The sequence below is a fragment of the Pyrus communis genome, chromosome 16, assembly GCF_963583255.1.
Source record: "Pyrus communis chromosome 16, drPyrComm1.1, whole genome shotgun sequence".
Taxonomy (NCBI): Eukaryota; Viridiplantae; Streptophyta; class Magnoliopsida; order Rosales; family Rosaceae; genus Pyrus; species Pyrus communis.
In genome coordinates, this window is record NC_084818.1 from 12,179,322 (window position 1) to 12,207,261 (window position 27,940).

General features: G+C 37.9%; 1 protein-coding gene and 1 long non-coding RNA gene across 4 annotated transcripts in view; one reads left to right on the forward strand and one right to left on the reverse strand.

The window, feature by feature from the left end:
• The first annotated feature begins 336 nt into the window (after positions 1-336).
• Positions 337-27,940, forward strand: part of LOC137719535 (uncharacterized) — a 47,001-nt gene continuing 19,397 nt past the window's right edge. The window contains exons 1-8 of one of the 3 annotated variants that reach the window (XR_011066402.1): positions 337-1,028; positions 1,521-2,450; positions 2,870-2,893; positions 3,128-3,167; positions 4,644-4,745; positions 4,886-4,923; positions 5,206-5,335; positions 5,483-6,376. This is a non-coding gene — a long non-coding RNA (uncharacterized lncRNA). Of the gene's footprint in view, positions 1,029-1,520; positions 2,451-2,869; positions 2,894-3,127; positions 3,168-4,643; positions 4,746-4,885; positions 4,924-5,205; positions 5,336-5,482; positions 6,377-27,940 lie in introns of those variants that run through there. The other 2 variants (XR_011066403.1, XR_011066404.1) reach the window with 2 other exon arrangements.
• Positions 25,137-27,819, reverse strand: LOC137719530 (rust resistance kinase Lr10-like). Its single transcript, XM_068458573.1, has 2 exons — positions 26,533-27,819; positions 25,137-26,380 (listed from the first exon to the last, which is right to left on the reverse strand). The coding sequence occupies exons 1-2, from the start codon at positions 27,227-27,229 to the stop codon at positions 25,242-25,244; spliced, it is 1,836 nt and encodes a 611-aa protein (XP_068314674.1). The 5' UTR covers positions 27,230-27,819; the 3' UTR covers positions 25,137-25,241.

Below are 27,940 nucleotides of genomic sequence, written 5' to 3' on the forward strand. Positions count from 1 at the left end.
AACATTCTTCTTCTCCCTCAGGTACCGTTTGGTACGTGGGACGGGACGGAACAGAGTGGGACAAGATGTTCCGTCCTACGTTTGGTGCGTCTAAAACGGGTGGAACGAGCTGTTCTACAAGACGAGTTTTGGATGAATTTTCGTTCCACCTCACCCCCTGGAACAACTCGTTCCACATCCGTGGAATACAAAATTATAACCTCTCCGTCTCCTTCTTTTTCCTCCTTATTTCCATCCGAAGGCATCTTTGCTCCTACTTCGTTCTGTTCCGTTCTGGCCCGTCCTGTCCCGTCCCATTCCATTTCGTCCCGACCCGTCTGCATACCAATACCTTATCGAACCTGACGCACCCACAACCCCACTCTTCTCCAGTGATCCCAATCCCTAATTCCTGCGACCCACCAATCCCTTTCTTCTACAGCGACTGCGATCGTCGTCCTCCGTTATGGACGATGGCGATGATTGCGACCTATCATCATCAATTCGGACAGTCCCTCTCACCATTTGATCGATGATGTTTGTGCCTTGTGGTGACGAGCAAGATCCTGAAGCCACAATTTCTGCCATTAATTAATTTGGATCTCCATAGTGGTTACAATCAGTGCGTGAAGAAGAACCTCAAGGAAGAGCATGAATCTATTTTTTATAAAAGTAAATCGTATGAGTTCAGTTAGATGGGTGACAGCTTTTTGTGAAAGAATTTGCAATGGTTTTGCTGGTCTGGAACTGTCAGTACCCAAGTACTATCCTTGATAAATTTAGGCAAACCCGAATTCACTTGAGTAAGCCCGAACCCAATTTAAACCCGAAACCGAATAAACAACAACAATGGAAGAAGAGGCAAAGCCAGCCGTGTCCACAGCCACCCAAGTCCTCCCATCCCCTCTGAGCTCCGCCGAAGTTCTCCCTGTCTAGCCTCCGCCGTTTTCTCTTCCTTCCAAGACCAAGAAGAGACCTCTTGAAAATGATGCCCTTTTCTCCAACTCATCCACTCTCTAAAAGGTTCGCGCCGTCCTCATTTTCTCGAGGTACAGTTAAAAACCCATCTCCCAAGTGTTGCATCTTTATGTGAATTTCTTGTGAATTTTGAAGATTTTTGTGATCTGGGACCGGGTTTTCTTTCTATTCAATTGTGAATTTGGGTTTGTTTGGATTCACAATTTGAATGTCTTTAACATTTCTAAATATTTCATTTTCTATAAAAAGATTAGATAACTGTGTAATCTTTGTAATTCCGGTGCCTTGTACTTGCATTTTAGTCTTTATTAATGTGTTAAGTGATCGTTACGTAATCTGTATGCCATGGGTAGAATTTAGAAGTTGATTTGGTCCTTTTGACACTGCAGAGGATAGGCCTATGGGAGTTAACTTGGTTTGTAGATTGTTCATCTATCAACGTTGTCATTGTAATCATTCTCAATCAATTTCTTTAAATTCTGCTGTTGTGCGCTGCTTCGTTTGTTTGCTACATTAAATGAAGTATGGATGAAGTAACTTTTTGTTTTTTTGTCATCTTGAAGGTTCTCCGGACCCCTGACTTTTGAACGTGCAAATCATCCGAAGAAATTCAAGATTGTCAGCTCATCAGGATTTTGTTTTCATCTTTTCACACAATGACATATATTTATCCCTTGAGTTTAATATGATAAAGCTGAGCTGATTTGTTAATCTTAAATTAGTGGTTTATTAATATGGTACTTATGATTACATCCGACCTTCATTCACGTGCTAACTTGGTTTATTAATCTATCGTGTGAATAATTATATTGAGTTTCACGAGTGAAACTCAGTTTGTGATAGTTTTATTGTTGGCCACCCAATCCTAGAATATTGTTAGTAGCATTCAGATGGCATTCTGCTTCCTTTACGAGGAGATATCTGTCTCACTCATCTTCTTATGTTGACGCATGGTTCTGTCCTGAGTTTCTTGAGCTCCATGTATGCCTTCACTCCAGATTTTGGATCCCTTTAGACACTTTTGAGTTCAAGGCTTTTTATGACGGAGCCAATTGCATGAGATGTTGTTTGTCACTAGTGATTTGCTTATGATTATGTATGTTGCAAATTGCAGATGTGAAGCTTCTGATGGAACTTTGCAAACAGATGATATTCGCTGGAGATTATACATATACTAAAACCCGGTTCGCCCGGGCACTGTTTTTCACTGTTCGTGAACAGTTAAAGGACGGTAATACCCTCGGGGTTTCAGCTCTCATTTTCTGCTTTCCTCAACTGGGTTTTCCTTCGTCGTCGTTGTGCGCTCTGATTTCTCTCAATTTCTTCCTTCTTGTTTCGCGAAATTATCTCCGGCGAGACACGATCTTTGAATTTTGCAATCATTGTTGGCTGTTCTTCTCTGTGTTTGGCTGCGATCCGTACGTTGGATCGATTTCGTCTTTTTCACCATTTTGTTTCAAGCCTCTCGTTTGAGAGAATTGTTACGTATTAAGGTTAGTGATTTCTAAATTTTTGAGTTTTGCTTTGCAGTTTGATTTCATTTTTGGTTGTCTTGCCCAGATGTTAGAAGCTTTTAATTTTTTTGGGTTCAATTTTAAATGGGTTGTTGCTTTCGGAGTTTTCTTTTGATGACAGAGATTAATCCGTTGGTTTTTAGTTAGGTTGTGTTGGTTTTTTTGGGTACAATTGTTTGTTTTGTTTTTTTAGTTAGGTTGTGTTGTGGGTCTTGACAATTGTTTGTCTTGCCCAGATGTTAGAAGATTTTCTGTTGAAATTGTTTCTCTTCTCTTCTTTGTTTTTTTTTTTTTTTTTTTTTTTGTGCCATCGGGTTTTGCATGTGGGTGTATAATCAGGTTTTCTTTTGAATTTCAGAAGATTCAGTTTTTAATTTTTTTGGAACTTTTGTCTGCAGCTTTGGAAGGCATTTATGCTTAAGGTGAGAAACTTTGGTTGCTCGCTTTTGGGTTTTGTTGTAGAATTAAGTTTTTTTTTTAATTTTTTAATTTTTATTTAAAAAAAAAACGAGTTACATTCGTGGGAATTCATTTGTTCTTCTGTTTTTCTGCATCTGGAAAATGCCACCTGATGTGAGTTTATAATTAAATATGAATATCAAAATGGGTTTTCTGTGCAAATTTTCTTTTTCTGATTTTTGGGTCTTTGTTTTCAGGCTTTAGCGCCGTCGTTTTCCGAAGCCCTCTGTACTCAAGGTAAGCAATTTAAAATTTTGGTGGACTTAGATTTTTGTATTAAGTTTTATTATATTGGAGTTAAATTTGGTTGCACCTTGGAGTTGGTTTTGTTGAAGTTTCTAATGAAATTGAATTCGGTTCTTTTTTGGGGTTGATTTTGTTTATATTTTTGTTTAGTTTTATTTATGCTTTTAACTTAAAGGAGTAAATAGGTCCTCGTTACAACACTAATGTACCACTTAGATACATATATATAAATGAAAGGTCAGACTGATACACTTTGGAGGAGTGTATCAGACGTGTACCTCCGATCTGGAGGAGTTTCTCCATTGAAGTGTTTTAAGATATGCTCAAAGTATTTGACGTATCTCTGGGAAAATCATAGAAAAAATTGTTAATCACAATGATGTAGATGGATAAGGAACACCAAGCTTAAACGGGAAATCCAAAAATTTAACTGACTCACAAGCTGACTTGGGAGAACCAGAGTTTTTCCATCCATACACCTTATATGGTTATAGTAATTCATGGCCTCCTCAGCCATAGGGAAGAACTGCAGATACATGGAAAAACAAACAAGAAAAGTTATAGTCATAAGTGCAAGAAATATAAAGCCAAAAGAAGCACCAACATTTCCACCATACAACCCCAGGTCTTAAGGTGCTGATTATTGATTTTACTTTAAGAAATAAGAGAAGGCTACAAATCATTACTCCTGTCCTTGCCATACCAGCTTTACAATGAACCACCACAACATTTTCGACGCCCTCCTGTAACCATGAATGAGCACTTCGACAAAAGGATTCTATGAGCTCGATTGGGGGGCAATTATGATCATCAAATGGGAAACTTGCAACCTTGAAACATTCAGAGAAGCCAAATATAGAAGAAGCTCTTATTCAACATGACTGAAAAACAGAATTACAGCAACGAAAAGTTAAACGTTTTAATCTATTTGACTATACTTTCAACTTTCTTCCTTCTCAATATATTAACACATACAAGATGGCCCTCATTATGTCATCACATCATTCACATAAATGTCTTATGATTTCATCAACGGCCATTTTGTTATTTAATCAAAGATGTTAAAGTGAAGAACTTTAATAGCTCCATCAATGATATAGAATTCTTTTATTATTATTATTTTTTTGCATATAAAAGTGTTCCAAGCACTTCACCTAGCAACAATATCATGCCTTATTTTTCAATTTACTTATAAGGTTTCACATTTTTGTAAATATCAAGAACAAAAACCTGGGACAGCCTCACAATTTGGTGCACTGACTAGGTAATTGACAGTTGGGTATGGGTATGGGTAGTTAAAAACTATGAGACATGAAATTATTGTCAAATGCAAGGACAGAAGGTCATGTATTTGCAAAGTTGAATCGGCCCAAGGACCGAGTTGGTATGTTTGAGTAGATTACCTGATCTCCTAAGTTGGGTTTAGGTTTAATGCTCAGTAGTTGTTGTGCTTCTGCTGCTTTTTAGTTGTCGAGGATATGCAGGGAGAGCAAGTAAAAAGATTGTATTCACTGTGTTGACGCATTATTGAACAAGAGACCCAAGGGGAAGGACATATTCAATCTCAAGGTTTGTCAGCTTTCACTTATTAATTTTATTATTATTAATTTTGTTTGCTCTTTGAAATTTGAATGCATGAGTTTTTAAATTTTATTGCGATTAGTTTACCTGAGATGGGTTTTGTATGTTATTTTCTGATTTGGTTGCAGGATGCGAATCATTGCTTCTTTAGAAAAGATTAAGGAAGGTGAGCAATTTCAGAAGAAAATGCGATTATCATTTTCCAGAGATCACGGCATGCCCCTTCCGTTATTTTTTGGTGGTTGTAAAATTATGACCTGACATGGAAGTGGGTTTTGACAAGATTTTTTTTTTTTTTTTTTAATTTTGCATCTGCAGTGTCATGTTAAGCATTATTGTTTACGTATAAATGCGAGTGTGTTTTACATTTATTTAATGCCTTTAATTTTAACCTCTGCATTTTCAATGTTCACTAATGCCTTTAATTATCCTCTGTTTTACATCTCAGTGACGACACAAAAGCTCCATAGAAAAGGTATCAGTTTTTGACTCAAATTTCGACGGTGCCCTATCATCTCTCCCAAAATCAAAGCAACCCCAAGCAATTCTAGAATCATTTTTCTGTGTCCCAAAATACAGTATGTAATATCTTCATCTCAAATTTATTCATCTCACAAACGTTGATATCAAGTTCATAGTTTTTCATTGTTCGAAATTCCACACTACTCAATATTTAATAACACTTTTATTTTCCTCTATTCACCTTGTTATTTGTGATGTTGCAGCAAAGGAAATATCAGACGCGACTCTTACTCCAAAGGCTCCAACTAGAAATGTATCAGATTCCCCAATCATTTCTGAAACCATATATATGGCTGCAAAACAGATATGTATACCCTTTCATTGTTCTATACTTTTTGAATTATTCACGACCTAGTAAACATGATCTCTTTATCCCATTCGCTTTAAACTCAAATAGTTCACAAGATTTCTTTATCATAGTATCTTTCGACCATCTTTTGTATGTAAGTAGGACAATTTCGTAAATCTTTTGTATGTAAATATTATATACATATGCATCAAGCATTCTCTTTTGTATGTAAATAGGATTATCTACTAAATCTTTTGCACGTAAAATAGTATGTACATACAGATCAAGTATTTTTGTATGTACATAGTGCTATACACAAAATTCCATACAGTTTTCAATCCTGCAGCATCGCGCGGACCTCTCTTACTAGTATGGTACTATTATCTGGACATGGGACTAGGACATCAACTTAAAACAGTTGCAGTGTGTCAAGTGTGCATGCAGGCCCAAATGCAAACCCAGACCAAGGTAAGCCATCTTCCCAAACCCAGGCCCCTCCCAAATTCCTTGTTTCGATTCGAAGGAGGATGAGAAACCGGCCAGTCCAGCGGCAGAATTGATGACAAAAAGCAGGGTCAACCAACGGGATTGGGGATTGTGGGTTAGGGTTCTTTTTGGGGATTGGGTGAGAGAGATTTTTGGAGAAAGGTGCAAATGATGACTAAGTTAGAGGAAATAACTCATTTATATACGAGGGCAATTAAGTCATTTCAACATGTAAGAAAAATCATATTTCTGTCCTATTGTTTGTTGTGCATGGCGTGCGCATATTCGGTTTGTCCTATTTCAATCCTAAGATTAAGAAAATTGATCATTTTTAACAATTTCTCAAATTTTTAAGCTTACTTATGTGATATTAAGTATGGCCATTGTAGTAACTAGTAAGGTTTTAATAGTTTAAAATTATCAAACTAACTTACTTATGTGCCTGGCATTTTAAACACTAAGAGGAAGAGCGTTTGTAACAAATATTGGATTAACCGTTAAGGTTTTAGTAGTTTAAAATTATCAAACTACTAGTAAGGTTTTAGTAGTTTAAAATCCAATTCCCACCACCACCGCCGCATATTTTTTCACATTTTCACACTTCTAAATGAATTATTATGAGTTTTTAATGTGCTTTGGCATTTTAAATTCCTTTGTATTTTTAAAGTGCCTTGAAAATTTTTAAGCTTACTTATGTGATATTAAGTATGGCTATTGTAGTAACTAGTAAGGTTTTAGTAGTTTAAAATTATCAAACTAACTTTTTATCTTAATGGGTTGAAACAAGTCATCCACATGTAAATCCGTTAACGACGTCATTAACGGGTAACCCAATAACGACCTGATTAGTTATTTTATTGATTCGAAATCCGTTGTTTTTTATCGTGCTAACTGATTGTGTAATAAATTGCTAGGTCTAAAAAGGGCTAAGGCAAACAACATTTAAAACGAATAAATAAATCTTTTTTTTTTTTTGTACAGAAAAAGAATAATAAATTTTGAATATATAGATTTTATAGGAAACTTCATTTTAATCCTTAAAAAATATGAGTTTTAGACTATAGCCTTGTGTAAGATTAAAATCTAATTTTAGTCCCTAGTACATTTAATCATCTCATTTATTAGTTATATTTTGATGTTTTATTTATCTTTTTATCCCTATTTTAATGTATTAATTACATTTAAATTTAATTTTCATTTCATTCATCATAATATATTTTAATGTCTACATTTACGCAACTAATTTTTTTTATGATATATATTTCGATAAACTCCGAAGCCAGTATGTAACATCCCGTCCCGAAACTAAAGAAACGTACGTTTGAAATTACAATTTTACCCCCTAGTTCGTTACATTTACGTGTAGTTTTGTGTAGTGTGGTGTTGTAGGACCACACACACACTCACACATCACCCTCACTCTCCCGGGATTCCCTCCCTCTTTCCCTCACTCTCTGTCTTTCCTGTCTCTCTCTCTCTCTCTTTCTCTCTCTCCCCGAGTCCATCTTCTTCTTCTTCCTTCTGCAAACATACGGACTACACACAAACATATTCAAACCTTCACCAATCAAGAAACCAATTACACCATTGAACTCGTGAGGTTGTGAGGAGCACAACCATACCAACTTCAGGTAAGAATTCTAACGTTTTCACGTCGTTTCGACAATGGCCGAATTATGTAATGTTCATGCAACCCTTAAACTAGCTTGTTTTTGGAATTTTGAAGCTCGTAGTTGTGTTTGTGAGGTCCCAAGGAACCTCGGAGTGTATCGTTGGACGGAAGTGGACGTCGGGATCGTCCTGTTCAAAGTTGGCCGACTTTTGAAGTTGTGGACAGGTATGATCTAGTAATTTTTAGCCCTTGAAACTAGTCTATCGTGATTCTACTAGTCCTAAGCTTCATTTTGGCGTTTGAATCATGAAAAATGGTTGAAAAACGAAGGAGAAAACTAAGTTAGAAATTTTCCCAGTTTTCCGGCGCCGTAACGGTATCAGTTAAGTTTAACGGAATATTCCTGACGGCGTCAGCTGACGCCGTCAGTGTGCATGGCACGTGGCCGCGCGTGGGGGGCGCGTAGGTCCGTGCCTATTCAGGCGCGTGGGGGCGCGTGCGGGGTCCAAAAATTATTCTAAAAATATGGGTGTGATCCTGAGGTTGTGTAGATCACGTTGGTATATTCATTTGTCCAAATTGAGCAATGTATGAGAAGTTATTACGAGAAGTTGGTTATGTGCTTTTAAATTAACGTTTTCGTAGCTTTTTCGCGTATAGGTGATTCGTTTTCCGAGGACGAGCGTTCACACTCGAGGCAGGGGGGCTACGACCCTTCCACTTATCAGTGAGTGGGCTTTTGTTTTCCGTATATACCTATATACATATTAATTCCCAGAAATTAAATAGAAAAGGTTATTTGTTTTATGCCATGCATCATATGAATGTTGTTTACGCATCATCGCATGTATTAGTAGTGGCATACATATATATATATACATGTGTATTTGGTGTTGTGGACGCACAGGTAAGTGCCAGGTAAGTGGTATTCATGTTTGTATTTCTGTAGTAGTTTGAGATGCTTAGAGAGCTCATAATCTGCACCCCGGTGTTAGTGCTCCCGCCCAGGGCCAGGGCATAGTCTTTCACGTGATGTTCACCCGCACCACACGCTCGCCTTGGATCCAAGTAGGTGCATAGCCTTGTCGTACAGACCACATTAGGTGGTTCCGACTCGTAGGTGACCCGCGATTATTCGCACAGTCTTCACGTGATCGTAGCACTAGAGCGTATATATTACACCCAGTCCTGTCGTACAGACCACGTTAGGTGGTTCCGACTCATGTGCAGATTCAGATATTGAGTTGAGATTGGAGCTCTATATGCAACCGTACAGGTCACGTTAGGTGACTCCCGGCTGCCAGATTATATGTTATTGATGTGATTACGCTTGAGCATTTATAATTGATTATGAGATTCTGTTATGGCATATTCTCAAGCATGAATGGCATATTTTGGAGCATGATTGGCATATCTATACATACGTATATATGTTCATTTTCTGGGAAGTATACAGGTTTTACGGCGAGGGGTTAGAATATATTTTGCTAAAGAGTTTTCAAAGAACTTTGTTTTTGCCCACTCACGCTTTTGTTTTTGCGCCCCTCCAGGTTCTAGTGGTCTAGCAAGTTCGGTGGTTTATCCCAGAGGGCGTCCCGGCATTTCTGACAGACACTCACCATTGTAGGGTCACCTTCGGGTGTATATATGTCGCATTTTTCCTTCTTGACTGCTGTAGACTCGCTCTGAAATTGTGTCTCACATACACTAGTACTTTGTATGCTAGTTAGTTTTTAATTATTCGTACTTTTATATTACTATCTTAATAGCTTCCACACGCGCACATGGCTACGTCACCTTCGTGTGACGGCCAGCATGCCCTGATCTCGGTCGGGGTGTGTCAGCTTGGTATCAGAGCCTAGGTTTGGCAGTCCTGTGTCTTTGTGAGTATTCTAATAGTTGGTGTCTTCTGTCAGAATCATGCCGCCTCGTCGGGAACCACGTCGCTCAGATGAGCCTAGTTTCCCCGATCTTACTCAGTTGGGGGAAGTGATTGCTACAGCCCTTCAAACAGTGATGCGCCCTCCCCAGAGGACTCCTCTGGAGACTATGTATAATCTGAAGTTGGATAAGTTTAAAGGTAGTGAGGGTCACGAAGGCGCAGAACGATGGTTGGAACACATAGAGAAGACTTTCCGTGTGTTGCATAACCAGGGGAACCTTCCTATGGAAAGGTGGGTTGAGACAACCTCATGGTTTCTGGAGATGGAGTCTGCAGCCTGGTGGGAACAGGAGCTTCGTAGGTTGACTCCAGCTCAGATGACCGATTGGAATGTTTTCAAGGATGTGTTTCAGAGGAGATTTGTATCCCCTGAGTATATTGATCGTAAGAAACAGGAATTCACTGAATTGAAACAGCGAAAGATGACGGCTAACGAGTATTATCGTAAGTTCACTGATTTGTCTCGTTACTATCCTGATGTCGCTGGTAATCCGGCGGAGATGCTTCGTCGTTTCCGTTTAGGCACTAGGAAGAGATGGCGTTCTATGGCGACTACTACTCACTGTGAGTCCTACCAGGATTTTTACGAGATACTGTTGAGGATAGAGGACTCAGAGAATATGTCGAGTGACAGTGACGAAGAGAAAAACGGCAATCAGAAGAAAGACGACAAAGGAAAAGGTCAAACATCGCTTGGGCCTCGCCAAACTCAGAACTTTAAAAGGGGTGGTGCTAGTTCGAGTTCGTCTAGTGGTGGTTTCAGTACCTCTGGACAAGGACGTGGAGGTAGGTTTTATGGAGGTGCTCGAGGCCAGAGACAAGGTGATGGTGGTCGAAACCGAGTTCCATTTTGCCGTAGATGTAATAACCGACATTTCGGCGAGTGTAGGCGTGGCAACGGTGTTTGTTTCACGTGTGGACAGATGGGACATATAGCTGTGAATTGTCCCCAGGGTCAGCAGCAGAAGCCGCAGCAGACCTTTATGCCGCCACCTGCACCGATTCGGCAAATCCAGGGTCCGAGTAATTATGGTCAAGCAGGTAGAGGTGGTGCTTACCACTATCAGGGTGATGCTGTTCCCTATGCTCCGGGACCGTATCAGTACCCCCAGGACCCGTATTCACAAGGTGGTTATCCCCCGTATCCCAGCAACTACATGCCGTATCCTCCAGCTCCAACGGGTGGTTCTCAGTGGTACCAAGGAGGACAGTATCAGCAGGGTGAGATTGCCACTAGTAGTGCAGGGTCTTTGAGACAGTTGGGTCAGCCCAGTCAGGGGCGTGGAGCTCAAGGTCGCGGTGTTCAAGCGAGCAGAGGTCGTGGCGGACGACAGCAGGGCCATGGGCGTATTCACAATATTTCCCTGCAGGATGCTCAGAACAACCCGGATCTAATTATGGGTACGTTAAACATTCTTGGTTATTTTGCTAGAGTCTTAATTGATTGTGGAGCTACACACTCCGTTATTTCTCATACATTTGCTCAAGTAACGCAACCTCGCCCCACACCTCTAGGGTACGATTTAGAGTTCGCTATGCCTAGAGGAGAGAGATGTGTTGTAGATTGTATGTACCCAGGATGTCCAGTGATAGTAGAGGGTGTTGTTATGCCCGCTGATCTTATCCCGTTAGATATTGTCGATTTTGATGTGATTTTGGGCACAGATTGGTTGCACTTCTATCGTGCCAACATTGATTGTTACGGGAAAGTAGTTACGTTTCACCGTCCTGGATTACCTGAGGTTACTTTTGTGGGTGAGCAGAGTGGGGTAAGACATGGCGTTATTTCGGCTTTGCGAGCGAAGAAGTTGTTGTCTAAAGGTTGTCAGGGGTATCTAGCTCATGTGGTACTAAAGGAGACCGTTCCTAGCAGAATTGAGGATGCGAGAGTGGTTAGACACTTCCCTGATGTTTTTCCTGAGGATTTACCTGGTTTACCCCCAGATCGAGATGTGGAGTTCACTATTGAGTTACTTCCAGGTATCAATCCTATTTCTTTAACTCCTTATCGTATGGCTCCCGCTGAGTTAAGGGAATTGAAAGTGCAGTTACAGGAATTAGTGGATAAGGGATTCATTCAGCCTAGTACTTCACCTTGGGGCGCTCCAGTGTTGTTTGTGAAAAAGAAAGATGGGACTTTGAGGCTATGTATCGACTACAGGCAATTGAATCGGGTGACGATTAAAAACCGTTATCCATTGCCTCGTATCGACGATTTGTTTGATCAGCTGAGAGGTGCTTGTATATTTTCTAAAATAGACTTGAGGTCTGGGTACTATCAGCTGAAGATTAGTAGGGATGATGTTCCTAAGACGGCGTTCAAGACTCGTTACGGTCATTACGAGTTTCTGGTTATGCCGTTTGGGTTGACGAATGCACCAGCAGCTTTTATGGATTTAATGAACCGGGTATTCCAGCCTTACTTGGATAGATTTGTTATTGTCTTCATTGACGATATTCTGGTGTATTCTAAGTCCAAAGCGGAGCATGTTCAACATCTTACTTTGGTGTTAAAGAGGTTGAGGGAACACCAATTGTATGCTAAGTTTAGCAAGTGCCAGTTCTGGTTAGATCAAGTCGCGTTTTTGGGGCACATCATTTCTGCTCAAGGTGTTCTGGTTGATCCTCAGAAGGTTGCAGCTGTGGAGAGTTGGGAGCAACCACGAACCGTCACTGAGGTGAGAAGTTTCATTGGTTTGGCGGGATATTATCGGAGATTCGTTAAGGATTTTTCGGTGATTGCCTTGCCACTGACGAGGTTAACAAGGAAAGACGTTAAGTTTGAGTGGAATGATAAGTGTGAGCAGAGTTTCCAGCAGTTGAAGCATTGTCTTACTAATGCACCTGTTTTGGCACTCCCGGACGATAGTGGTGATTTCGAAGTTTATAGCGATGCTTCCTTGAATGGTCTGGGATGTGTATTGATGCAGCATGGTAGGGTGATTGCTTATGCTTCGCGGCAGTTGAAACCCCATGAGATGAATTACCCTACACATGATTTGGAGTTAGCTGCTATCATCTTTGCGTTGAAGTTGTGGAGACATTATCTTTACGGAGAGAAGTGTAGGATCTTTACAGATCACAAGAGTCTTCAGTATCTCTTTACCCAGAAGGAACTTAATCTTCGTCAACGGAGGTGGTTGGAGTTGCTCAGCGATTACGATTGCACGATTGATTATCACCCTGGTCGTGCGAACGTAGTGGCCGACGCACTTAGCAGGAAGTCACAGGGCCGTATTAATGCGTTGTACGCTAGTCGTATTCCTCTTTTGGTGGACTTGCGTGCTACGGGAGTAAGGTTAGAAGCAGAAGATCGAGAAGTGGCATTACTTGCTAATTTTCAAGTTAGGCCAATCTTGGTTGATCGGGTGCTTGAAGCTCAGGTAGCTGATGAACAGATTCAAGAACTAATTCGAGCTCGAGATCAAGGAAGGAGGCGAGATCTCAGAGTTCGTGATTCTGATGGCATGTTGATGTTAGAGGGTAGAATGTTCGTGCCTAGTAATGTGGAATTGAAGAAGGAAATTCTCGATGAAGCACATATCTCGGCTTATGCCATGCACCCAGGGGCAACTAAAATGTATCATACCATTCGACCATTTTACTATTGGCCGGGTATAAAAAGGGAGATAGCTGAGTATGTGAGCAATTGTGCTGTTTGTCAGCAGGTTAAAGCAGAAAGAAAGAAGCCGTTTGGATTGTTGCAGCCGCTTCCCGTTCCAGAGTGGAAATGGGAAAATATCACTATGGATTTTGTGTACAAGTTACCGCGTACACATAATGGCTTTGATGGCATTTGGGTGATTATTGATCGGCTCACTAAGTCGGCACATTTTATTCCAGTAAGAGAGAAGTATTCTTTGAGCCGGTTAGCAGAATTGTTTATCTCGAAGGTTGTGAAGTACCATGGTGTCCCTGTAAGTATTGTCTCGGATCGTGATCCACGATTCACATCGAAGTTTTGGGTAGCTTTTCAGGAAGCTTTGGGTACGAGACTACTTTACAGTACGGCATATCATCCACAGACGGACGGACAGTCCGAGAGAACTATTCAGACCTTGGAAGATATGCTGCGAGCTTCGGTGTTACAGTTCAGTGATGCTTGGCACCAGCGGTTAGACTTGATGGAATTTGCTTACAACAACAGTTTCCATTCGAGCATTGGCATGGCGCCATTTGAAGCCTTGTATGGTAGATCTTGTCGCACTCCGTTATGTTGGTCAGAGGTTGGCGAAAGAGTCTTAGTAGGTCCGGAGATTGTCGAGGAGACTACTCAAAATGTTCAGGTAATTAGGTCTAACCTGAAAGCAGCTCAGGACAGACAGAAAAGTTTAGCAGATCGGCATGCTACGGACAGAACGTATAAGGTCGGAGATTGGGTATTTCTAAAGTTTTCACCGTGGAGAGGTGTTGTGCGGTTTGGAAAGAAAGGGAAGTTGAGTCCCAGGTACATCGGACCGTACATAGTCACAGAAAGAGTTGGTGAGGTAGCTTACAGGTTGGAGTTGCCTCCGGAGTTGGCTAAAGTGCATAACGTTTTTCACGTGTCTATGCTCCGACATTATGTTGCTGATTCGTCGCATGTGATACCTCCTCAACCGTTAGAGATAAATCCAGATTTGACGTATGACGAGGAACCGTTAACGATCTTAGATTGGAAAGAGAAGGTTCTGAGGAACAAAACGGTGAATTTGGTGAAAGTTTTGTGGAGGAATCACTCGGTTGAAGAAGCGACATGGGAGACAGAAAATAGGATGAGGGATTTGTATCCTAGATTATTCTTTGACCGTTAGGGGTGTAATTAGTTATTTTGAATTTCGGGACGAAATTCTATTAAGGTGGGTAGGTTGTAACATCCCGTCCCGAAACTAAAGAAACGTACGTTTGAAATTACAATTTTACCCCCTAGTTCGTTACATTTACGTGTAGTTTTGTGTAGTGTGGTGTTGTAGGACCACACACACACTCACACATCACCCTCACTCTCCCGGGATTCCCTCCCTCTTTCCCTCACTCTCTGTCTTTCCTGTCTCTCTCTCTCTCTCTCTCTCTCCCCGAGTCCATCTTCTTCTTCTTCCTTCTACAAACATACGGACTACACACAAACATATTCAAACCTTCACCAATCAAGAAACCAATTACACCATTGAACTCGTGAGGTTGTGAGGAGCACAACCATACCAAATTCAGGTAAGAATTCTAACGTTTTCACGTCGTTTCGACAATGGCCGAATTATGTACTGTTCATGCAACCCTTAAACTAGCTTGTTTTTGGAATTTTGAAGCTCGTAGTTGTGTTTGTGAGGTCCCAAGGAACCTTGGAGTGTATCGTTGGACGGAAGTGGACGTCGGGATCGTCCTGTTCAAAGTTGGCCGACTTTTGAAGTTGTGGACAGGTATGATCTAGTAATTTTTAGCCCTTGAAACTAGTCTATCGTGATTCTACTAGTCCTAAGCTTCATTTTGGCGTTTGAATCATGAAAAATGGTTGAAAAACGAAGGAGAAAACTAAGTTAGAAATTTTCCCAGTTTTCCGGCGCCGTCGCCGGCGCCGGAGTCTCGCGGGAGAAGAAAGGGGAATATTCCGTTAAGTTTAACGGAATATTCCTAACGGCAGTAACGGTATCAGTTAAGTTTAACGGAATATTCCGTCAGTTTAACGGAATATTCCTGACGGCGTCAGCTGACGCCGTCAGTGTGCATGGCACGTGGCCGCACGTGGGGGACGCGTAGGTCCGTGCCTATTCAGGCGCGTGGGGGCGCGTGCGGGGTCCAAAAATTATTCTAAAAATATGGGTGTGATCCTGAGGTTGTGTAGATCACGTTGGTATATTCATTTGTCCAAATTGAGCAATGTATGAGAAGTTATTACGAGAAGTTGGTTATGTGCTTTTAAATTAACGTTTTCGTAGCTTTTTCGCATATAGGTGATTCGTTTTCCGAGGACGAGCGTTCACACTCGAGGCAGGGGGGCTACGACCCTTCCACTTATCAGTGAGTGGGCTTTTGTTTTTCGTATATACCTATATACATATTAATTCCCAGAAATTAAATAGAAAAGGTTATTTGTTTTATGTCATGCATCATATGAATGTTGTTTACGCATCATCGCATGTATTAGTAGTGGCATACATATATATATATATACATGTGTATTTGGTGCTGTGGACGCACAGGTAAGTGCCAGGTAAGTGGTATTCATGTTTGTATTTCTGTAGTAGTTTGAGATGCTTAGAGAGCTCATAATCTGCACCCCGGTGTTAGTGCTCTCGCCCAGGGCCAGGGCATAGTCCTTCACGTGATGTTCACCCACACCACACGCTCGCCTTGGATCCAAGTAGGTGCATAGCCTTGTCGTACAGACCACATTAGGTGGTTCCGACTCGTAGGTGACCCGTGATTATTCGCACAGTCTTCACGTGATCGTAGCACTAGAGCGTATATATTACACCCAGTCCTGTCGTACAGACCACGTTAGGTGGTTCCGACTCGTGTGCAGATTCAGATAGTGAGTTGAGATTGGAGCTCTATATGCAGCCGTACAGGTCACGTTAGGTGACTCCCGGCTGCCAGATTATATGTTATTGAAGTGATTACGCTTGAGCATTTATAATTGATTATGAGATTCTGTTGTGGCATATTCTCAAGCATGAATGGCATATTTTGGAGCATGATTGGCATATCTATACATACGTATATATGTTCATTTTCTGGGAAGTATACAGGTTTTACGGCGAGGGGTTAGAATATATTTTGCTAAAGAGTTTTCAAAGAACTTTGTTTTTGCCCACTCACGCTTTTGTTTTTGTGCCCCTCCAGGTTCTAGTGGTCTAGCAAGTTCGGTGGTTTATCCCAGAGGGCGTCCCGGCATTTCTGACAGACACTCACCATTGTAGGGTCACCTTCGGGTGTATATATGTCGCATTTTTCCTTCTTGACTGCTGTAGACTCGCTCTGAAATTGTGTCTCACATACACTAGTACTTTGTATGCTAGTTAGTTTTTAATTATTCGTACTTTTATATTACTATCTTAATAGCTTCCGCACGCGCACATGGCTACGTCACCTTCGTGTGACGGCCAGCATGCCCTGATCTCGGTCGGGGTGTGTCACAGTAAGCTCCCAACAGGCCTCGTGCTAGGTAGGAATGGAAATATACATATAAGGATCACTCCCCTAGGCGATGTGAGATCTTACAATCCACCCCCCTTAGGGGCCTGACGTCTTCGTCGGCACACCACGACTAGGGATAAGCTGTGATACCAAATTGTCACATCCCGGTCTCGACTTTACCATAGCACGATATTGTCCGCTTTGGGCCCCGACCACGCCCTCACGGTTTTGTTTCTGGGAAGTCACACGAGAACTTCTCAGTGGGTCACCCATCATGAGATTGCTTTTGCACGAACTTGCTTAACTTCGGAGTTCCAATGAACTCCAAAGCCAATGAGCTCCCAGGCCTGAACTCTGAAGCCAGTGAGCTCCCAGGCCTCATACTAGGTAGAGATGGGAATATATATAAGGCTTACAGGATCCACTCCCCTGGGCGATGTGGGATGTTACAATTAATACATTTGAATATTTTGGTATATCTATCGATACAAACATATAGGTACATTAATTCAATATAATGTATTTTGGTACGTACATTTTGGTATACACATTTGAGTATTGACTTTCTGGTACATTAATTCAATATACTATATTTTAGTACATACGTTTCGGTACGTACATTTTGGTACATACATTTCAGTATTGACATTTCGGTACATTAATTCAAAATAATCAATTTTATATATTTCGGCACAGTCATTTCTGTACACTTATGTATTTATACATTTTTTTTGTATCACAAATTTCTTTTAATATTTTCTCATTTATGTTCTTTTGTAATTAAAGAACTAAATATGTGCATATTAATAAAATTAAAATTTAATGTGGAGAGATTAAATAAAAATACACATTAAATAACAAAAATTGAATATAAATTTTGATAAAAGTACACTTCAAGGGATTAAATTGAATATGTAATCTAGCATTATGTTTTTTTATTTTTATTTTTAATTTTAATCTTTTACAAGGACTAATGTTCAAAAATCCCTAGATTTCATCCAACTTTACGCTTATATTACGTCAACAAATCTAGTGTGTTCCGACCTATTCCAAGGACCAATTACCAATTACCAAGTCAAGTCAATAGTATACATCTGAGCTAATTAATAATTCCAAGGACCATTCATAAAAAATAAAAAATAAGAAATAAGAAAGAAGAAACAAGTACAAAAGTTCAAAAAGAAAATACAACAACAAAATGCCGTTAAAAATATAATAATTCCAAGGACTAAAATTTTAAATTACCAAGTAAAGTCAATAGTATACATCAAAACTAATTAATAATTCCTAGGACAAATACTTTAAAATACAAAGTCATTACATTCCCACTTGAATTGTGGATACTTTAATTCCTGTATAAAGATTTGGCTATGTTTTGGTTACTTATTGTATTGCCTCTGATTGTTACTTGTAGGCCAACCATTCTTTGTAGCGTGTTTGACTGTCTTCTTCAAAACTTAATTACGCGTGCTTCTTTATTTTTATCTTCAACATCTTATGAGACAACGACAACTTCACTTCATTCAAGGAGCTTTCGCGGGCCATTATATGTACAAGTTTTACAACTAAATCTCCTTGGCAAGTGATTTGTTAGTGTTAATTGTTTGTAAGAAGTTTATTGCTACATTAACTTTATCAAAACATTTCGGCAGTATATGTTTTGAATCATGATAATTACTAAAGAAATTCAATTAATTTTGGAACTGCATATGATTGTTTTGTTCGTCGTAAATTTTAGTTCAGGGGATTAATTGCACTCCTGTGCAAAATCTTGTCAAATTTACTAAATGGTTAACTTTTTATTTTTTATTTTTATCCAAGTAGTAATTTATATCATGCCTAACAATGATGCGACGACGTTTAACAAATTAATTATTATTTATTTCATCAGAAATAATACATCGACAATCATATATGCTTTCTATACACAAATTACAGAAAATTTCATGAAAAATAATTTAAGATATATAGAGGTTGTGAAGGGTGAAGGGGAAGTGAGGAGAATTTAAAAGAAAAATAATATAAGATCAGAAGTGGGGCCTTGGCTTTTTGTGTAAGTGAGGATGAGAGAGAAAGGGATGGATGAGAGAGACAGAGAGAAATCGATGAGGCAAGGATGAACAGAGGGGATGGGTGAAACAAAAGGGGGTGAAGAGAGAGAGAGAGAGAGAGAGAGAGAGAGAGAGAGAGAGAGAGAGAGAGAGAGAGAGAGAGAGAGAGAGAGAGAGAGAGAGAGAGAGAGAGAGAGAGAGAGAGAGAGAGAGAGAGAGAGAGAGAGAGAGTTGTTAGTACTTTTATTATATTTTTTGCCAATATTTTTATTATATTTTAGAGTTGTTAGTACTTTTATTATATTTTTTGTCAATATTTTTGGTCTTAATTATTGAATAAATTATTAGACTGCTTTTAGTAAAGATTCAAAGTTTTGAAATTCTTTTTATTATCGTTTGAAGGCTGAGTTATGATCTTTGTACTGTTATTTGTAAGAAACCTTTTTTTAGAACTGTTATATGTAAGAACAATTTTTTTTATTGTTAATTGTAAGACTTGGTACTTCTTCAATGAAATGTTTTCTTTGACAATAGCCTGACTCAACCATAACATGATATTGTCCGCTTTGAACCCCTAGCACGGGTGTGTCAAAATTGAATATGTAATCTAGCATTATGTTTTTTTTTTATTTTTAAATTTTAATCTTTTGCAAGGACTAATGTTCAAAAATCCCTAGATTTCATCCAACTTTACGCTTATATTACAAGTCAACGAATCTATTGTGTTCCGACCTATTCCAAGGACCAATTACCAATTACCAATTACCAAGTCAATAGTATACACCTGAGCTAATTAATAATTCCAAGGACCATTCATAAAAAATAAGAAAAAAGAAAGAAGAAACAAGTACAAAAGTTCAAAAAGAAAATACAACAACAAAATGTAGTTAAAAATATAATAATTCCAAGGACTAAAATTTTAAATTACCAAGTAAAGTCAATAGTATACATCAAAACTAATTAATAATTCCAAGGACAAATACTTTAAACTACAAAGTCATTACATTCCCACTTGAATTGTGGATACTTTAATTCTTATATAAAGATTTGGCTATGTTTTGGTTACTTATTGTATTGCCTCTGATTGTTACTTGTAGGCCAACCATTCTTTGTAGCGTGTTTGACTGTCTTCTTCAAAACTTAATTACGCGTGCTTCTTTATTTTTATCTTCAACATCTTATGAGACAACGACAACTTTACTTCATTGGAGGAGCTTCACCGGGCCATTATATTACAAGTTTTACAACTAAATCTCCTTGGTAAATGATTTGTTAGTGTTAATTGTTTGTAAGAAGTTTATTGCTACATTAACTTTATCAAAACATTTTGGCAGTATATGTTTTGAATCATGATAATTACTAAAGAAATTCAATTAATTTTGAACTGCATATGATTGTTTTGTTCGTCGTAAATTTTAGTTCAAGGGAATAGTTGCACTCCTGTGCAAAATCTTGTCAAATTTACTAAATGGTTAACTTTTTATTTTTTATTTTTATCCAAATTGTAATTTATATCATGACAACGATGCGATGACGTTTAACAAATTAATTATTATTTATTTCATCAGAAATAATACATCGACAATCATATATGCTTTCTATACACAAATTACAGAAAATTTCATGAAAAATAATTTAAGATATACAGATGTTGTGAAGGGTGAAGGGGAAGTGAGGAGAATTTAAAAGAAAAATAATATAAGATCAGAAGTGGGGCCTTGGCTTTTTGTGTAGGGTATATTATCAATTTCCCCCCTGAACTTGTGACCATTGGCCAATTTCCCCCCTGAACTTTAATTTTGGCCAATTTCCCCCCTCAACTCTCATAATTAGTCAATTCCCCCCCTGAACTTTAATTTGGCCAATTTCCCCCCTCAACTCTCAAAATTAGTCAATTTGCACCCTACTGTTAATTTTTTTTTTTTTAAATTTTCCATCTATTCTTTTCTTAATTTTCAATCTTTCTAATAGCTTCCAACAAAGTACTAAAATTAACATAAACTCACCTGCATAATATAGGGTAAAATGTACAAAAACATAATACAGTTAGTATGTGACATGGGTTGATTATAAGAAAAAGTTATGAATCGGGTTTAAAGCATGTAGAAGAAGAAATAATAACAAAAAGAAATAATAATCCTAAACTCATGGATCAAACCTATTTCAATAAAATGGGTTATTCTTAATAAGGAGTCGAAAATTATGAATAGACTAGCCATTTTTTTACTAAAGCTCGATTCTCCGCAATTTACTTGAACTTAGCTTTCACTTTTATAAAGAAAATTGTATTCACATACAAAAATTTACACATCAATCCTTTTTGTTATCAATTTTGTATAGTCAAAAATCAAATAAAATTACTCCATACTGATTTATTATGACTAATAATACTATCTATGATAAATTGTAAAATTCTAAATTTTAATCTATTTGTAATAGGATAAAGATATAGGAACATGATTAACATACATCTTATTTAGTTTCTTACACACACTTGTTTAATTATGATCAAATTAAAAATTTAACAGTAGGGTGCAAATTGACTAATTATAAGAGTTGAGGGGGGAAATTGGCTAAATTAAAGTTGAGGGGGAAAATTGACTAATCATGAGAGAGAGACGGAGAGAAATCGATGAGGCAAGGGTGAACAGAGGGGATGGTTGAAAGTTGAAACAAAAGGGGGTGAAGAGAGAGAGAGAGAGAGAGAGAGAGAGAGAGAGAGAGAGAGTTGTTAGTACTTTTATTATATTTTTGGTCTTAATTATTGGATAAATTATTAGACTGCTTTTAGTAAAAATTCAAAGTTTTGAAATTCTTTTTATTAGCGTTTGAAGGTTGAGTTAGGATCTTTGTACTGTTATTTGTAAGAAACCTTTTTTTAAAACTGTTATATGTAAGAACAATTTTTTTTATTGTTATTTGTAAGACTTGGTACTTCTTCAATGAAATGTTTTTTTTGACATTATTCTTGTCTCAATGTCGACACTCACCATATTTTGAAGAAAAACAAAATACAACATTCTATACAGAATGACTATCTAGGATCGCATCTCCCGAAAACTTTCTCATGAAAATAGAATTTTATCACTTAGTACTATGATCTAATCATATTTCTCTTCACTTATAAGAGAGATCTCTCACTTAAAATAAAGTTTTGCCATTTTGTATTACGGCGTTGTTGTACATGACAATTGAAGACCAAGCGGCTAATTATCCCCAATCATGTACAACTGTGATCGAGATTAGCAAGGGGCCTCTTAAGTTGTGCATCATTTTTGAATAATTATCTCTTTTTTAGTTTTGAGCCTGGTCTCTTTGTGGCCCTGTTTAATTGTGTCTTGCACTTACTTGAAGCAGATGAAATATTAGGATGAAAATCACACACATACCAAAGGGCCAAGGCAAACAACATTTAAAACGAATAAAACTGTGAAAACAAATATAGTGTGTTTTGAACTTATAATTTCAAGGAGCCAACACGGGTTGGTTCAGTTGATAAGATTTCTGACTTGTGTATCGCCCCACCAAGGTTTGAGTCTCATTGCGAGCTATTTCCAACTCGAGATTGTAGGTATGTCCTGACGTTGGTGGTGAGAGTAACCAATCTCCCCTAAATTTTTTACGATCGAATAATTCCAAGGATCAAGACTTTAAATTACTAATTCAAGTCAACACATTCTCACTTGAATTGTGGCAAGTTTATCCTGGATAAAGATGTGGCTTTGTTTTAGTTGAAAAAAAATTGAGGTTCCACCATAAAACCAATTGTCAATATGAGGAGTAGCCAACCTCTTGTAAGCCCTTACAAGGTTTCTCCTTTCACCAATGTGTCACTCTTGCAAGGTTTCTCCTTTATAAATTGGAGAAAGAGAACCCAAATTTAGGGACACTCTCAGTGTTAATAATAATAAAAAAAATCTTATTTTCTTTTAACTTTATATAAAATGTTGAGTTGCAAATTTGAGAAATGTATAGATAAAGGTGGAAGCACAATAATCAAAATTTGAAGTGTCTTAATTAAATATTGAAATCCCACAAATATTTAATTAATAAAATATAAAATTTGAGCGCTCAAATTTTTTTTTTTTTTTTGGTGAATATATATCGTTGTAAGAAAAATAAAAAATATAGAAATAATATCCCGCTGGAAAGATAAGTCAGTCTCGTGAAAAATAACGCAATAGTATTAACACTTATGCACTCCAATCTCAAGCATTGATTCTTTTGGTTCCAAATTTCCACAAGTAACCTCCCCGATTCAACAAAATCCTATTTGCACTGAAAAAATTTCCAGAAGTAATCTCCACAATTCAACGAAATTCTTATTTGCATTGAAAGAAAAAAAAAGAGTGAAAATTTTGAAATATCACATGAACTTATATATATATTTTTTAATTTGTCATATGAACTAAAATTTTAAGCAACTATGATAACCCATTGTGAGGCTTAGCCCAATACCCACCTGCATAGATAATATCGTTTGTTAAAAAGAAATACAAATCACAAATGATGTGACTGTAATAGGAACAAATTTCTGGGTTTTTGTTGTTCATTAAAGACACATGTTCCATTTCCAGTTTGTGATTAGGGATGGGCAAAATACCAAAGGGTATGAGTAACCGCGGTTACCCGTCTATTTAAAGTTCACGGTTATAGTTATGGGTAATTGTTTAAACAAACTAACGGTTATGGGTATAACCGTATATCCGTGAAATTTAAATGGACGGTTATGGGTATTACCTGTGGTTATAACAGGTATCCATTTAACTGTTTATTTGAATATATGTAAAATTAAAAAAAAAAAAATTAAAAACCCTTAATTGTTCAATCTCAGTGTTTTGTGAGAGAAAATAAGTGTTTATCACAATAGGTGCTTCTTTTGGCCCGCATGTTCCATTTTCAAAAGTGCTCGAGAGTGCAGAGGGAGCAAGTAGTCAACTTTTTTTTGGCTTCTAATGAATGTCTCCCTCCAAGATCGTTCTTTGTATTTAGATGCATCAATCAACATCCACGTTCTTTTAAATAAATAAATAGTTGATTTGTTCAACGGAAAGTGATTTTGTTTTTTCTTATTGTTGTCTTTTGACACTCCTTTGTAGCTATAAATAAATAAATCTTTTGACACTCTATTAATTTATTCAATTTAATGGTAAAAAAAAATAAAAATTAAAAACAATAATACATGATATGAATTATTGTTTTTTAGTCTTAATTCAAGTATGTGATAGAGGAGGCTCATCCTTGGTTGTCGTCTCATCTCCAATTTGATGTACTGTTTTGGTGGAATAAAAAGTGTATAAGAGGAACAAAAATGGTGTGCGACAGTCGGAATCTTTTTTCAAAATGTTGAAATTTCTTTTATTTAGCTTTTACAACTCATTCTCATTTTTTCCTAGAAATTTAATAAAAAAAGGATAATATTAGGAAGGTTAAATATGCAGGCTAAATTTTAGTATTTATTCAATTTACATGTGATAGAGGAGGCTCATCCTCAGTTGTGGCCTCATCTCCAATTTGATGCACTGTTTTGGTGGAATAAAAGGAGGTGGATTGTCTGCCCTTCCATTTCCATACTCTTCCCATGTCTTTCTGTTTGTGTGGTCACGGTTAAGTCACGTCAACATTTTATATTCCTATTACTTTTTGTTTTATTATTTTTATAAAAAAATTAATAAAAAATGTTGACGTGGCTTAACAGTGACCACACATCACATGAGGGCATGGGAAGAGTATGGAAATGGGAGAGTAGACAATCCACCTCCGGAATAAAAAGTGTAGAAGAGGAACAAAAATGGTGTGTGAAAGTCCCAATCCATTTCCAGATTGTTGAAATTTCTTTTGCTCAACTTTTTGTTTACTTTGCCACTTAGTACTACGGTATAGTAATATTCCTCTTTATTTGTAAGTGAACCACTTGTTAAGCTATTGTGAGGCTAACCCACCCCCTTTTTCTTAGACCATCTCCTACCCTTGAGTTAAAACCTAAAATTTTTAACTCAGGAACAATTTTTCTAATCCGACTCTTATGGGTTAAATTTTTTGCCCGGAATTATTAAAGAATGAATTTAAGATGATTTTTTTTTTCTTAAAGTGACTTAAAAAAAATTATGTAGACTATCCTAATTTAATTTTATGAACATTTTAGATTTCGATAAATATTGAAAAATCACTAAACTGACACCATAAAACTCGTGGAACAGTGCGAAAGAATATGAAACACATAAAATAATTTTTTACTTTGTTTAAGATTTATACTAATTAAAATTCCAAGTAAAAGTTGGCCGAATGTGAAGAGAAAAAATTGGGAGGGGTTGCCACATGCATAGGGCAAGTCCAAGACAGATTTCCTTCGACGCTTACAAAATAAAAAATAAAAAAAGTTAACAAGAATTGGAAACAAACACCCTTAAATTAGGTTCGAAAGATTACACATTCAATGTTAATATTACATATATCGTTGTTACAATTTCTACTCTAGTTCAGCAATTGGTTCCAACTCTAGTCGTCTTGCCGGAATGCTTCCATTTTTAGTTGTAGGACCTGTAGAAACAAAGGGATTAGGCGGCATGGTCAAGCTTTCTCCGTCTCCTTCTAACATCTGAACTGCTATTTTCATGGACGGACGATCCACCGGGTGCCACTGGATACACCATAGCCCTATAATTGCAAGTTTCTTTGGAATTTTACCATCTCCTTCTTCCCCAATATGGATTCGTAGGTCATCCCCTTCCTCTAGAAGATTATAAATCCACTGTGGATAGTAAATTTCATTTGTGGTGTTCTCGATGGTTGAACCAATATTCTTCCTTCCTCCTACCATCTCGAGCAGCAGCATTCCAAAGCTATAGACATCTGCCTTGTAAGACACGTTTCCGAAATTCCTGGAGAACACTTCGGGTGCAATGTATCCCATGGTCCCCCTGGCTGTAGTCATAGACACCAAGCTTTGATCCTTGGAACATAACTTGGCCAAACCAAAATCAGAAATTTTTGGAGTGAAGTTTTGGTCTAGCAAAACATTATGGGGTTTGATATCGAAATGGAGGATTCGTTGATCACATCCTTGGTGAAGATATTCAATTCCTTTGGCTATTCCGAGGGCAATATTTTGCAACTTATCCCAACCAAGGAAGGAATTCTTACTATCTGCAGATGAAATGAAATCTTGCAGGGAACCATTGGGGAAGAACTCGTAAATAAGAGCTCGTACAAATCCATCAGCACAAAATCCAACCAAGCGAGCCACGTTGACGTGGTGGATATGACCCATGGTTCGCACTTCATTTACGAACTCTTCGCCATCTCCCTTAGAACTGTTGAGGACTTTGACAGCAATAAGGAATTCAGAAGAAAGCCTTCCTTTGAAGACAGTTCCATAGGCTCCTTGGCCCAACTTGTCCTTGAATTGATCTGTAATCCTCTTAATATCTGCGTACAAATACCTGCTCGGTTTGAGTGCTTTGTAATCTTCCAAGAATCTTTCAATTCTTAATCGACTCTCTTTTTCCTTTCTGTCAGCGCTATATACCCGATATGCTGCAATCATCAGTAGAACGAGAAGCAAAGAACCCAGGATTCCACCAGTAGCCAATAATTTCCATGTGTTGCCTGTAAAAGATAATTGCAAATTAAATCAAGACTGTCAATCGATTAATCCTAATAAAATGGACAACATCTTTTTTAAATAATAATTACTGAGACATAAATTTAAAGATGTTTATAAGTAGTTACCACTGAGTACAAATATATGTTATCCTTACTTGGTTTCCTCACACATTCAATTTCACTGTTGGTGCCACTGTTCTTCCATCTACACCTCTTTCCATCTGCTTCACATTCTGTACAATTTGGTTTAGACCACTTGAAACGAAGAACATCATATTCCTTTCCTAACGAACTACCAGTTGGAACTGATAAAACATCATACATTCTTGTACAAGACAGTAGCCGCAGGAAGAGATAATCATAATAATAATCACCATAAACACCATAAGTTGTGCTACCAGGGTCACCGAGGCAGGGGACTTGATGCCCATAATACGTTCCAACAGGTGGGCAGCTGAATAAGGTAACGTTATCGAAGTTCAAATTTGACAAGTAGAAGGGAGAGAGTGGCATGTTTGGGAGTTTTACAGGCTTTATTAGCAGCAAGCAATTAGGGTGATATGGGTCATGCACTTGGATTTCCTGACGCTTGTAATCTATGCGCTTGACAAAGAATTTTACTAGGATTATTGGCTGCTCATCTATCTGATTGCATTCAAGCCCAGGACCACAATGATGCTTGAGGTGCAGTGGAAAATGGATAGCCGGGCCTTGATCATCGCTACATTTGGATTTGGAGCACGTAAATTGGCTTGCTTCAACTACTTTGAAGAAAACCAGTAACAATATGCAAAAGGAAGCGATGAGCAATTTCTGCATTTTTGAGCTAGTAATAGTAATAATAATGCGCATGGAATCTAATTAAACGTGCACACATATATATACATACGTAGTAGTTATAGAGTATTCTGCATTAACAATATGCAAAAGGAATAGAGGAGCAATTCCTTCATCATTTCATTACACAAGTCGGTCTTTGCCATTGACCGACTTTCCTCTATGATATTTTCTATGCTAATCAATAATTTGAGTGCTTACTGCATGCAACTTCAGGGAAGGTGCTTCCTTTTATATTATACAAATTAAAAAAAAAAGATTATCCGTCTTAAATTGTCTTCTCAACTGCAAGTACTGGTTTGTTTTCGTGGATGTGACCTTCTTCTCCAACCTACTCTTCTCAATTACTAAAATGCTACAAATGCACTACCAAAATACTAAATAAAGGTCTTTGAAATTCCATAAAATTCTATGAAATTTATAACTCTTTTAAAATCCTTCAAAATCTTAATTGATCACACCTCTCTAGGTTTTGTCATCCAAAAACCATCCCTGCCCTCAGAGGGTACTTTTATTGATACCCAATTTTATGTTAAGTTCACCAACTAAGAAATTTTTGTCATAGCTTCCCAATTATCCTCCACTAATAACATTAGAATTTTCAAGCTTCCCCCACCTCCTCTCTCCTCACGCTGCCTCTCTCCTCCCTCTCATTTCATTGCACAAGTCAATCTTTGCTATTGACCGACTGTGTCCAACAAACATCATTCACTGACTTTCCTCTAA